We start from the raw sequence: 14613 nt of genomic DNA, 5'->3' as shown, positions 1-14613 counted from the left end.
TATACACCGCCAGCTGTGTTTGCAGACCCTGCAAGCTCTACTGTTACTTCAGTAATTCTGCTTGAAAATTGAGGGTGCCCTGCCCCCTTGTTATGCAGAAAAGATGGCTAAGCACATTACGAAGGATCAATACTCTGTCCGATGTAAATGGGGAAGGCTTAGTGTGCTTGTAGGAGCTGTGCAGAAAACATTGGAGGAATGGTTTCAGATATACCAATTAAACAGATTATAGCTTTCTCATGGACCAAACAGCTTGACATCACAAAGATCCTTAATTCTGTATAAAATCAGACTATGTGAATAGTGTATGAATTTGACAATGACAAAGACTTTTGATTTACTAAAACTTCATTCAAAGCTATAGAGAAGTGCCTCTCTTTTCTTCTCTCTTGTAATTTCATAAAATCCATTCCTCTCCACTATTTTTCAAGCCCATTTTAATGGCCCAAATGGCTCTCTTAGGGGTCAGGAGGCTCTATCCCCTACATAAAGACACAAAGGCTCTCCCTGTGCACAGGTGGTTCCTGGTGCCACAAGCAGGGAGAAATAATTGAGTGCAGCCGCCCCACAGAGCAGCACCTCACCCACAGCATTAGCCTGCAGGGCATTCTTCTGCAGCTTTCCAGACTAAGAGGCCAGAGATCTCAGCAGCAAGAGCTTTGTTTCAACCCAAGTGGTACAAGGAAGTGAGGATGTAACCACTTGGTTAAACATTTACATCAGCAGATCTTAAGGAAGGGGATGGCGCATACACAGAGGGAGTTAGAAGGAGAAAAGGGGAATAATTGGGAGGGGGGTGGGGCAAAGGAGGGGGTGGAGGGAGGACTAACTAACACTAAAGATGCAAGATGCTTGAAAAGCCATATGGAAACCTACTATTTTTTGTTTATGGTTTTTTTTTTTTTTTTTTTTTTTTTTTTTTTTTTTTTTTTTTTTTTTTGAGACAGGGTTTCTCTGTGTAGCCCTGGCTGTCTTGGAACTCGCTTTGTAGACCAGGCTGGCCTCAAACTTACAAAGAGCTGACCGCCTCTGCCTCTGTTGTGCTCCACTGCACCCAGCTCAGGACTCCCCCCCAACAGAGTTTAATTGGAGTTACCCTACATAGAAGCCATACATTGTCAAATAAAGCCCAGTTTCAGTGGTAGGATACCTGCCCTCAAACTGTTGTTCATGGGTGTGCTGAAGGCCCCAAAACAATACAGGTCATTGCTATTGCTCTTATTTGGCCACCAGAACTTCATAGTTAGACCCTATGTTGCAGACACCACAAACTTTGGTCACAGAACATGGAGAAATCAAGTTGGTTTTAACAAGAAGTGTCCCTCCTGCTAGTTGTCTTTCATAGTACCAGAAGGTGCTATGCAGGTTGCTCAGGGACAAAGTCATCAACAGTTTCACTCAGTTGTGAACATTATGCACTATACAAGAAGAAGTGGCATGCCCATGGGTGCAATAGAGGCATGAATGTTATGGGGATAACCAATTGCTTTCTGATTGGATTTAAGTTCTTCTCCACAGGAGGAAATGCAAGTCTCGTGCTGTAAATCTGCTCAAGAGCCCATGGCTGGAGAGCTAACAGACCCCACAGGTGAACCTGCTATTATTATTTTGCTATATGGATATAGCAAATTGCTCGGTAAACTTATATCTGTGCACCCATAGCACCCACAGAACAGTGCAGCTCTCAGACCTCATCAGAGGGTGGTTAATGAGAAACTCACAATTGGTCCAAGTGCAGAGGACAAGTGTCCGAGGAGTGCTCACCACAATGGAACATATGTATCTTACTTCCTCCCCAAGGATCAGGTCTATCAGGGAAGAGGAGGTCAGGGAGAAGCCAAGGGAAACCATGTCTTTCTGACACAACAGGATCGCTGCCCTCAGGAACTCACACCACAGCTATGGCTGCCTGCACGAATTGGGGAGGAGGGCTCATGAACTTCTCTCCTTAGCCGAGGAACTACCGACAGTGGTGGCTCTGTGTGCATGAGTGTGCGTGAGTGTGCACACGTGCATGCCTGTGTGTGCGCGCATGTCCCCAGGGAGGCTGCTTCAGTGGATAGCTCACACCCACAAGTATATGGACAAAACAAACTGGACTTAGTGCAGTGGGTTATTAAAGAAAATCTGACTGGCCGGGCAGTGGTGGCGCACGACTTTAATTCCAGCACTTGGGAGGCAGAGGCAGGTGGATCTCTGTGAGTTCGAGACCAGCCTGATCAACAAGAGCTAGTTCCAGGACAGCCTACAATGCCACAGAGAAATCCTATCTCAAAAAACAAAACAAAACACAAAAGAAAAAAGAAAAACAAGGCAAAAGGAAACAACAAAAAATCCAGGAAATGAAATTGGGAGGGAGGGTTAGGGGTAGTTGATCTGAAAGGAGTTGGGGGACAGTTAAGGAGTGTTGAATATGATCACAGTACATTGTATGCATTATGAAATTCTCAAAGAATTGCTGAAATTATTGTATTAATATAAAAATATTACATTTAGGAGCTGACACATACCTTTAATCTCAACACTAAGGAGGCAGAGGCAGGCAGAGCCCTGTGAGTTTGATGTCATCCTGGTCTACAGAGTGAGTTCCAGGCCATCTGGGGCTGCATAGTAAGACTCTGCCTCAAAAATATATTACCATATATATATATATATATATACATATATATATATATAGATAGATATAGATATATAGACATACATACATGAGGAACTACAGACAGTGGTGGCTCTGTGTGCATGAGTGTGTGTGAGGGAAAATAAGAGGAACAAAGGAAGAGTCTAATAGGTCTTATGAATCATAACACAGAGATATGTACAAACAGAGGGGGCACCTTGAGTTATTCATCCATTCATTCATTCAACAAATATTTATTGTTTGCAAGGCCATAAGCCTTCAGAGTACAGTGATGAACATACACACACCATTCATGATTGCTACCAAGAATTAGTCTTCAACAATAAAGTCTGCTGTAGCCTTAAGATAAATGTTAATTATGTTAATTATTAAAATATGAAAGCCAGGGACCAGAGAGATGTCCTAGAAGTTAAAAGCACTTGCTGCTCTTAGAGAGAATGCTGGCTTAGTTCCTGGCATTCACATGGTAGCTAACAACCATCTGTAACTCCGGTTCCAGAGGATCCAATGTCTTCTTTTGGCCTCAGGGCCTGCATGCATGTGGTGCACAGACAAACATGCAGGCAAAAGAATCAAGGGGCTGCAGAGACAGCTCAAACAAAAACCTGAATTTGAGAATGGGCTGGGCTGGTTGTGGTAGTGCACACTGGGAGGATTTGCTGAGGGTGTGGACATGGGAGGATCACAAGTCTGAGGCCAGCTGAGTCTACAGAGCAAGTTCAAGGACAGCCAGGGCTACAGAGAGAAACAGTCTCAAAAAAAAAAAAAAAAAAAAAGGGATGGATTGGATTGTTCCACTAATTATTTTTGCTACTGTGAGCTAAGCAACTTAACACTTTATGTAAAACTTTATAAAGTAAGTATCAACAGCAAGGAATATTTGAAGAAAAAATAAGAGTAATTTACACTTGCCAATATTCAAACAGTATCAACAGAAGTTGGGCTAATAACTGAGGAGACATACTTTATAATGCTATAATGTCATACAAGAGGCTTATCATGGAAATCATTTATTAATTTTATTCATGATCCACAAAGGAATAGATAATAATGATCACTATATCTATTGATACTATTGAGGTGTGTAGGATTGCTAATACCCAGAGAACAAGAATCTAATTTAAAAATAACATTAAGAAATTAGAGGCCTACATCACCAAAGCAAGATGATTGATAGCCACTGGGGAGTGTGATACAGCGTACTCAGAGTGGGAGGGCAAGTCTAGAGCTCACAGTAAGAGACAACTCTGCCTGAGGAGGTTAGTCACTGCCAGTGGGATCAGAAAAGTTGCTTTTTTTTTTTTTTTTAAAGATTTTATTTATTTATTATATATACAACATTCTGTTTCCATGTATATCTGCATACCAGAAGAGGGCACCAGATTCCATTACAGATGGTTGTGAGCCACCATGTGGTTGCTGGGAATTGAACTCAGGACCTCTGGAAGAACAGTCAGTGCTCTTAACCTCTGAGCCATCTCTCCAGCCCCAGAAAAGTTCTTTTTGAGACAGGATATTGCTGTGTAGCCCAGGCTAGTCTTAAGCTATGTGGAGCTAAAGCTGACCTCGAAGTGACGATCTTTCTACTCCTACCTCCAGAAGGGCAATGAATTCCTCATCTTCCTGTCTCCACTTCCTGGGTTATAGACACACATCTGTCTGCCCAGCCCTACTTCCCAAGCACTGGGTTACAGATGTGCACCACTCACTTCGACCAGCTCTAGAAACATTTTTTTTTGACAAGAAGTTTCCTATGGTACAAAATGTTCTTAAAAACATTTACTTATTTTTCATTTTCTGTGTATGAGTGTTTTGCCTGCATGTATATCTGTGCCCATGTGTGTTCCTGGGGCCTCAGGGTGATTAGATCTCCTGAAACTAGAGTTTCATACAGTTATGAGCTGCCATGTGAGCACTGGGAACTGAATGTAGGCCCTCTGGAAGAACAGGCTGAGCCCAATACAAAAGCTTTTACCTTCTGCTATGGATGGAAACTGGTCATGTAGGGACAGAAGAAAGCATATGCACTGCTTTTGCAGAGGACCTGAGTTTGGTTCCCAGCATCCATGTTGGGTGGCTGAGAACTGCCTATAACTCCAGCTCCAGGGAATCCAGTGTTCTCTGCACTCATACATGCACAGACACACATATATACACATAACTGAAAAATAAATTAAAAATAGTTGCTATAAACTGTCTTAAGCCAGGCCAGGAGGTGGTGGTGAACGTCTTTAATCCTAGCACATGGGAGGCAGAGGCAGGCAGATCTCTGTGAGTTTGAGGCCAGTCTGGTTTACAGGGTGAGTTTCCAGACAGGCTCCAAAGTTACATTGAGAAATCCTGTCTTGAAAAAAAAAATAACCCAAAAAACAAAAACAAACCTATCTTGTCAACACAAATTTGCTATTTAAATAATAAAGAAAAATTTGAACAATTATTATTTTTCTAGCACCTTGAAGAAAACTTGAAATAAGCAGAGACTGCTAAAAACTAACTGAAGTAAACTGTTCTTTTTTTAAAAAACAATTTATTTAACTTTATTTTATGTGTATTGGTATGATGGTATCAGATCCCCTGGAACTGTAGATACAGACAGTTACAAGCCGCCATGTGGGTGCTAGAAATTGAACCCAGGTCCTTTGGAAGAGCTACCAGTGCTCTTAACCACTGAGCCATCTCTCCAGCCCCTGAAGTAAACTGTTCTAATAAACAAATTAGTAGGACCCAGTGGCACAGGCCTGTAGTCCCAGTACTGAGAAAGCAGAGGCAGGTGGATCTCTGTGAGTTGTAGGCCAGCCCGATCTATATGGCAAGCTCCAGGCTAACCAAGGCTAAAGTGAGACCCTGTCTCCAAAAGAAACAAACAAAAAGACTAAAGACAACCTGCTCATGTTGCTTGTCTCAAAGAAAACTAAACAGCTTAGCAGTGATTAACATGAACTAGGCCTGCAGATTCAACCTTTCAGAAGGTAGTTCTGGTCTGCATCGCAGGGCTTCTCCCACTCCCAGTGGGGTCATGACACACCCACAGACCTGTCCACTTCCATAGCTTTCCCTCTTCCTCTGCTGTGCCCTAAGTCTTCTGCTCTTCCTTGAGGTTGGCACAAACAAAACAAAACAAAACAAATCACTTATATTTTCCAGCTAGGTATGGTGGCTCAGGCTGGAAATCTTACTCAGGAGGTTGAGACAGGTGAGTCACTATGAGTTCATGACCAGATTGGGCTAGAGTGAGACCTTGTCCTAAAAAAACAAAACCAAGAGCTAGTGAGATGGCTCAGCAGGTAAAAGCACCTGCTTTGTAAGCCTGGCAACCTGGGTTTGGTCCCTGGGACCCATATAAAGGTGGAGGAAGGGAACTACCTTGTTATTTACACGTGTGTGTGTGTGTGTGTGTGTGTGTGTGTGTGTGTGTGTGTGTGTGTGTGCGCGCGCTTGCTTGGCCAAACCCTCACAAGCTCTATCCCCAAATTGGTTCCTGCCTGTTGCCACAGACATAAACAATTCCCTAGAAGATTAGATTTAAATTCTGGTCACTTCACATAAACAAGACTTCAGACAGTTTAAAAGAAAAGTAAAACCCAATTTAAATCATAATTTATATAATTATAAAACCAAAATCTTTAAAAAGTACAATGCATTTCTTCTTTAAAACATGACTTTATTCACATATTGTTTTTTTTTTTGTTTGTTTGCTTGTTTTTCGAGACAGGATTTCTCTGTGTAACTGCCCTGGCTGTCCTAGAACTTGCTCTGTAGGTCAGGCTGACCTTGAACTCACAGAGATCCCCCCCCCACCTTTGTCTCCCTAGTGTTGGGACTAAAGGTGTGCGCCACCACTGCTTGGCTATTCACATCTTGTAACCTGCTACAAGTTACAAGTTTCCAGTCTTTATTAAACATAGAACGTTTTACAGTTACACCCATGTCATATGGTTTTTGTACCTGGGATTTTTTCCTTTTAAAGTCTGCTATAAACATCTTATGTCCTGCACTGCAAGTCCTTCAGGAGCAAGACAGGACAGAGAAGGTCAACGAAGCTAGGCAGTCCCCATAATTATCACTAATTAAAAACAGGAACACTAATAGTAAAATGAGAGATTCTGTGCCTGCCCTGATGCTGATACAGAGTCCCAGGACAGGAGAAGCAGCATCTGCCCAAGAAAAGAGGACAGGGAGGAGAAAACAGCAACATCTGGTGTCTAATTGTGCCAACAAGAACACTTCTTAGGGCCAGCTATGCAGGGCTGTGGGGAAGTGTGCCATAGAAACTGTCTGTTAGAAGTAAGTAAATAAGCACATAAATAAATAAGTCTGGCTTTGTGTATAAAGGAATAGTAATAGTACTTAAATTGTTTTTCAATACTCAATTTAATAAAAAGGTGGGACTCAGCTTATAACAACATGGTTGAAGCATTTATGAACAATAAAAAGAAATGGCTAGCAGGGCAAGTGTTGGGAGGGAGACTCATGAAGTAAGAGAAGAATTCCCATTTTTCTCAAAGGAAGTGATGATGTAATCGCATGAACGCAAATGCTAGTGGGTGGGAAGAGAATTTTATTTATTTATTTATTTATTTATTTATTTATTTATTTATTTATTTATTGGTTTTTCGAGACAGGGTTTCTCTGTGTAGCTTTGGAGCCTATTCTGGCACTCACTCTGGAGACCAGGCTGGCCTTGAACTCACAGAGATCTGCCTGCCTCTGCCTCCCGAGTGCTGGGATTAAAGGCATGCACCACCAACCCCGGCAGGAAGAGAATTTTAATGTGCACTTTTAATGCAAATACATCTCACAAGGCCTTCCAGAGGATAAGAGGGCCAGAGAGAGCAGCAGCCACCAGGCACTGATTCTGGAGAGACATGGCAGGGCAGCTGGAACCTGCTGTTCTGTAACCATGAACAAATCCAGGGAGACAGCAGGAGCTCAGCCTGCCATCCCAAGGGTTTCTCTTAACTTGACAGGAAACCGATGCCTAAAGATTACTATCCTCAGGGCCTTTCTTTACCCAGTGTGTATGCTTGAGCTCTTCTATGTTTAGAGTGAAACTCCTAAGAGGACATGAGGAGGCTGGAGAGATGGCTCTGGAGTTAAGAATGGTACTGCTCTTCCCAAGGGCCTGAGCTCAGTTCCCAACACTCACAATGGGTGGCTTACAACTTCCTGTAACTCCAGTCCTAGGCTACCTGATACCCTTTTCTGGCTTCCATGGGTAGCAAGTATCCATGTGGTATACAGACAAACATTCAGGTAAAATATGCATATACATATAATAAAATAAATAAACCTAAAAAAATGCAACAACAAACAGGGTCAGCGAGCTGGCTGTCTCAGTGGGTAAAATGCCATCCTAACAACCCGAATTCAACCCCGAGATCCTACCATGGAAGGAGAGACCCACTCCTCTGAATTTCATGTAGGTGTGCAGCATGCACATGTCTGCACTCTCTCACACAAAAAATAATAACAGAAATAAACTTTTTTAAGAAGTGAAAAAACCCACTTCTCTACTGAGTCACAGGCCAAATGATAAGAAACACACAATAAAGCAGAGATACATGGAAAAGGAGCCGCTGTGACTAGTCTTTGTGTCTGAATTAGCACGAATGTCAAAGGCCATTTAAGGCACACTCTTAGGCACTGGGGAAAGAATGAACAGAAGGCAAACTCCACAGTGCTTCACAGAGTCTGGTTTTGATCAAAAGAATTTTGCCAAAGCCTGTATAGCTGTAGCAGTGATTTAAAAGAGACTGGGAAGAAGTCTGTGTCTCCGTGATGGAGATATTTAAACAAGCCATCTTGAAAATGTTAAAAAATTAAAATTGTAGAAAGTCGCAGCATAGGTGCCATGTTTTGCCTGAAGTGGTAAAAACACCATCTGCCTCAGTCTTTTAGCAGCATGCTTTTCTCAAGTAGCAGTAGGCTCAACTACAGGCATACGCTCGCTCGCTCGGCTCCAGCTGGGGAAAATACACAGGCGTTTGTAGATGTTTTTCTGAGTAAGAGTAGTCAACATATTCGCTTTCTCTTAGACATATATATTAGTTGCCATAGCAAACCAAGTGTGAACGTGGTCTGAGAGGCTTCTGCACCAGGCCCAACACATACCCAGGAATTCCTGCAATTCAATAGGTGGCACTCTTCCCTCTAGCCCCCAGCAGGGTCAGTAGTGCTTAATGCTAATGCTGGGTGGGCAGTGGAGGGACAGGAGTAGTCAGAAAGCTATCCATGCACTGTGTACAATACCAAATCTTGGCACTAGCTATTTGATCACAATTCAGTTCTGAAAAGTACAGTGTATCTTACAACCCCCTTTTTGGAGTCGCTTTTTAAATTTTATGTGCATTGGTGTTTTGGTATGTGTTTGTGTGAGGGTGTTGGATCCCCTGCAAATGGAGTTACAGACAGTTGTGAGCAGTCACGTGGATACTGGGAATTGAACCTGGATCATCTGGAAGAGCAGCCAGTACTCTTAGCTGCTGAGCCATCTTTCCAGCCCCTTTCTGGAGTCTTTTTTTTTTTTTTTTTTTTTTGGTTTTCCGAGACAGGGTTTCTCTGTGACTTTGGAGGCTGTCCTGGAACTAGCTCTTGTAGACCAGGTTGGTCTTGAACTCACAGAAATCTGCCTGCCTCTGCCTCCCGAGTGCTGGGATTAAAGGCGTGCACCACCAACGCCCGGCCCTTTCTGGAGTCTTAATTGTGCAAGTAAGACAGATGTTCTTGTTTTCATCTGACACTTTAGAGTTGCCACTGTTGCCCATCTACCTTGAGGGGGAGGATTTAATGAATGGAAACTTGATGTATTCTTTGATACCTTAAGAATAAAGACAGCACAGCAGTATAAAACATTCATATCCAGGATCCACTGCAACCAGAACTCAATTAAAAAGTGATGCAAAGCCAGGTGTGGCGGCACATGCCTATAATTCCAGCACTCAGGAGGCTGAGACAGGAGGCTGAGGCATCTTAGGTCAGTTTGGGTTACATAGTGAAATCCTGTTACAAAACTAAATACATGCCTAAATGAAAAGGAAAAAGAAACCTAACATCTTACCTGGTGAATGTTAAAGGAATTCTGGAAAGCCAGTTGGACTGATTTAAAAATGATCACCTCTTTCAGCCCTCCCTTACAACCTCATCTCAGACTGCCTGAGTTTGAGTGATGGAGGTATAAAGCTAGTATGAACAACTGAAATTAACGTTTTATGGTTTTCTGAAACTGATTTTTTTTTCTTTTTGGATAAAATCAGGCTCTTGGGAAGGAAGAAAATTTCAGTAGCAGATAAGTTTAGCACAATCTCCTGACACGGCTGCTCAGTTCTTCTAATTCCATCTCACAGACAGATAATCCTATCAGGGAACCCCAAGCTGCCAACCATGCTGCCTGCATTAGCTACAGTGAACATCAATCATTAGAGTAAGATCACACAGAGCAGAACCGAGAGGGGAGAGACCTGAAGGTCCCATGTTTGTGCTCCCCCAGCCCCACAGTGCACGGCAAATATCACTTCACCACAAGCTGCGCCTAGACCATATATCACCCGAGAGAAGGACAGAATTTTCCCTCCTTTCCCTGTAATACTTGGGCTTCAGTCTGTGTCAGGGTGACAAGATGTGGCTAATTACTGGAATCCATACAGACCAACTGTGTTTTACTTTTAACTGTCACAAAAGCACTAGAAATTCATGGACATTTTTTTGTCTGTGGAGAAACACAGTGACCAGGCTCTGAGAAAGGCAACTGAGGTGAGCAGGGGATGGGCCATATTCTACAGTCAGTATGCTCTAAAATGTCTGTGCCTCCGATACCACACACACACACACACACACACACACACACACAAACACACTCATGCACACATGTGCGCGCACACACATGCACAGGCATAATCACATGAACACACATTGAAGCACAGAGAGAGCCTGGGCTGCTGCTTTCAGAATACTCTCACTCTATTGGGAAAGAAACAATTACACTGAGAAGATCAGCTTAGATCAGGATGATGTTAAGAAAGAGAGGAGAGGAGTGTCTCCTCTAGACAGGGAGGCTTGTGTCAGGGAACTTGTGATGTCAGGCCTGTGGACACTTGTTCACATGGTCATCATGGTAATAGCACAAGAAAGTACAAGGTAATTTGAAGGGACCAGCTCCCTGTTCTGGCAGCCATAACACCTAACACGTGCTTGCCTGACCTTGCCTTGGTCACTAGGAGGTCAGATACCTGCAAGGAACCAATCAGAAGTTAGCTGGTGGTGCTATGCTTTACGGCTCTGGGTGTGCTTTACAGACAAGTGCACAGCAATGATGTGCAGAGCATAGTAACTGCCCTGGGAGGGCCTATGGGCCATAACAACCAGCTGACCAATCATCACAGGGCAAGTCCTCAAAGCCTGGAGGCACACCAATCCTGAGCCTGTGCGTACCCCTAGAGACTCCCCTTACGCTGCTCTATAAGATCTTTGTCCCATGGTTTCTCGGAGTCTTTTCCCCAACATCCGCCATGGTGGATGGATGAAAGGCCTGAGCTAATGGGGTTAGCTCGTTAAACAACTGCAATAAAGCCTCTTGCTGTTTGCATCAAGCTCTGCCTGGTGATTGGGGTCGATGCAGTCCTGGGCCGAGATCCTGGGGGACTCAGCCTCAAGGGGTCTTTCAAATTAAGTGACTGATCAGGTTCTGCAGAAAGTTGGTAGCATAGCCATTGCTTGGTCTAGAAATGCCTTTTCTTTTTCTTTTTTGAGATAGGGTCTTACTATATATGTAAGTATATTGTATACGTAGGCCAGGCTGGCCTCAAACTTGCAAAGATCTATCTGCCTCTGCCCCCCTCATGCTGGGATTAAAGGTGTGCACCATCACCTGGATGTTAAAATACTTTGATAAGAAATTCTGAGGTGCTGGAGAGATGGCTCAGTGATTAAGAGCTCTGGCTGCTCTTCCTCAAGACCCAGGTTCAAGTCCCAGCACTCTCATGGCAGCTCACAACCATCTGTAACTCCAGACCCAGGGGATCTACTACCTTCGCACTGATACCAATGAACATAAAAACTAATAAAAAAGAAATTCTAGAAAGTCTTTAAGTTACAAGTAAGCTCCTGTAGTCACTAGTCATTTCTCCTTGCCTTCTGACTCATGTTTGCTTTCTTTCACTGCCTTTAGTAAAGCCTGACATATATCTTCACACTACTTTGCTCTGTTGGTAGCTTGGACTCTCTTACCCCTGTGCTGACTAAACCTCTGAAGCTATAAACCAGCCCCAGTTAAATGTTTTCCTTTATAAGAAGAGTTAGTGTGGTCATAGTGTCTCTTCACAGCGATAAAATCCCAAATAAGACAATAGTACACATCTAACGTGATGTGCTTTGTCGTGTGTGCTTTCAAAGGCTCCACAGGTGGTGTGGAACTTGTGCTCATACAAGGTCCATGATGTACAATATGTCACTGATGCTGTGGTTAGAGTGTGCCCCCAAAAGTTCATGTGCTGGCAACTTGCCTCCCCCCCCCCAGTTGATATGCTGATGGCGTTTGGAGGGGGAAACTTTAGGATGCAGTCAGGACTAGGTGAGGTTGTGAAGGCAGGGTCCCCATAGTGCATTAGAGGAGATATCTAGTCAGAATGCCTGCTGCTTTGAACCATGTAATACCCTACATCTTTCAAGAGTTGATTCTTTCCTTCTACCCTGTGGGGTTCTGGGGATCTAACTCAGGTCATTAGGCTTGGCTTCCATATGCTTGGCTGCAAGCACCGTACCTGCTGAGCCATCTTGCTGGTCCTCTTTATTCCTGATATCTAACATACTTTATGGAATAAATATACACCTTGTTGAATGAATCTTATTTTATCTGCTAATGATAATCTCTCAGCTTTAAACATCATGATTCTTCTTATTTATTTAAATTAAAGATTATATATTATTTCTTATGTATATGGGTGTGAATTGTGTGCAAGCAAATACACCATGTGTGTGAAGTGAGTAGAGGGTACTGTACTCCCTGGGACAGCAGTTACAGATGGCTATAAGCCACGATTTGGGTGCCAGCAATCAAATCTTATTTATTTATTTATTTATTTATTTATTTATTTATTTATTTATTTTTGAGGCAGAGTCTCACTATATAGTTCTGGTTGGAACGGTTGTCTCTTTGGAGATGAGGCTGGCCTAAACTTACAGAGATCTGTTTGTTTTTGCCTCTAGAGTGCTAGGATTAAAAGTTTGTGCCACCATGCCCAGCTATAATGCTTCTCTTTTGACCTTTCAAATATAAAAGTGACCAAACTGTATAGTACACTCACCTTAGTGTAGTTTAATCTTCCTTTTTCTTGAGCCTAAAATAGAAAAGAAGAAATTAATTTGCTACTTCTGTTTTTCTCCCCTTCCTTTTAGGAATTATCTAGTGTTTTTCATTTTTTTAAAGATTTATTTATTATTATGTATACAGTGTTCTGCCTGCATATATGCCTGCAGGCCAGAGATGGGCACCAGATCTCATTATGGATGGTTGTGAGCCACCAAGTAGTTGTTGGGAATTGAACTCAGGACCTTTGGAAGAACAGCTAGGGCTCTTAACCATTGAGTCATCTCTCCAGCCCTGTGTTTTGTTTCTTAAAGGATAAGATTCACAAGACTGGAAAGATGGCTTGCTGATTAAGAGCATATACTCCTCTTTCACAGTACACAAGTTTGGTTCCCAGCATCCTTGTCAGGTGGTCCACTGCAGTTCCAGGGGTAGCTGATGCTTGTAGTCTCAGCAGCCACCTGCACACACCTCCCCCACATACACATAATTGAAACAGAATAAAATTCAACTCTTTCCCCCATACTTCCCCCTTTAACATATACTGAACCATATACATATTCATATAGCCAGTGATTTCTCTTTCTATATATACAAATATATATGTACAACTGAAGAGTTCTTTTAACTTTTGTCTGAAATCTGAAATTCACACACACACACACACACACACACACACACACACACACACACACACACACACACACTCATTCGCCCCTGCAGGCACACATGGAGGCTAGAGGTCGATATTAGGATGTCTTCTTCCATCACTCTCTACCTTACTATTTATTTATTGAGATAGGGTCTCACTGTGTAGTCCTCACTACCAGTCTGGTCTTAACCACACAGAGCTCTGGTGATGTCTCCTGAATGCTAGGTTGAAAGGCATGTACCACCATGCCTGGACACACTACTTTCTTTTAGTCTAGAGAGCAAGCTCCCAGGATCCACCTCTCTCAGCTCCCCAGTGCTGGGGTTCCAGACATGTGGTGCCTTATCCATCTTTTACTCGGGTGCCAGGGATTCAAACTCAGGTCCCCACGATTGCATCACAGTTTATTCAGAGTCCTATCCCAGGCCTATCTAAGAAGTTTTTAAAAAGTAAAAGTTGAGAGAGCAGCACTCTAAGCACATGTACACACTATCTGCATTTGTCAAGGGCAGAGATCAGGAGTCTTCACTGGACATGCTTCAGCACAGGTTGTTCATTCACAGGCTATTTTATACATATGCATATGCCAATCATCAAACTAAAACCTTAACCCACAATATTCAAGTCTCCCCAATTGTCCCCTGGGCCACCATGGAAGAATTGTCTCGGGTCACACATTCAGTGTATAGTCCACACCACTCCTAAATCAGAATTAATCAAAATTTACTGGATCTGGTTTTTATCTCTTTTTTAGCCCCTGACTCTAAACCAGTATCCCATCTCCATTCTTAATGAAATATAAATAAAAGTCATTTACTTTTTCTGAAAAACCACTGACTTTTGGGGGCTGGTAGTGGAGCTATCTTTAAAATATCTCTTTTTAAACTTTGTCTATTTAATCTTGTGCCCTTTAACTTGTCTGTTCTGCTGTTCTGCTGTAAGATGGCACATGAGGTTAATATCTTTGGAGAGAATTCTTGCCGTGGAGTAGCATGAGCTCCACCAGTGGTGCAGATGCCAGGC

General features: G+C 42.8%; 1 protein-coding gene across 4 annotated transcripts in view; it reads right to left on the bottom strand.

The window, feature by feature from the left end:
* Pdss2 (decaprenyl diphosphate synthase subunit 2) overlaps positions 1–14613 on the bottom strand; it is a 233477-nt gene that overhangs the window by 21691 nt on the left and 197173 nt on the right. For all 4 annotated transcript variants that reach the window (XM_027402245.2, XM_027402247.1, XM_035440369.1 and 1 more), the window contains one exon: positions 12937–12969. In XM_027402245.2, the coding sequence (XP_027258046.1) occupies positions 12937–12969 (33 nt within the window). The remainder of the gene's footprint in view (positions 1–12936; positions 12970–14613) is intronic.

Source organism: Cricetulus griseus, chromosome 2, assembly GCF_003668045.3.
Source record: "Cricetulus griseus strain 17A/GY chromosome 2, alternate assembly CriGri-PICRH-1.0, whole genome shotgun sequence".
NCBI classification, from domain to species: domain Eukaryota; kingdom Metazoa; phylum Chordata; class Mammalia; order Rodentia; family Cricetidae; genus Cricetulus; species Cricetulus griseus.
The sequence above is the reverse complement of the archived record's forward strand: the minus strand, read 5'-3'. Positions and strand labels throughout refer to the sequence as shown.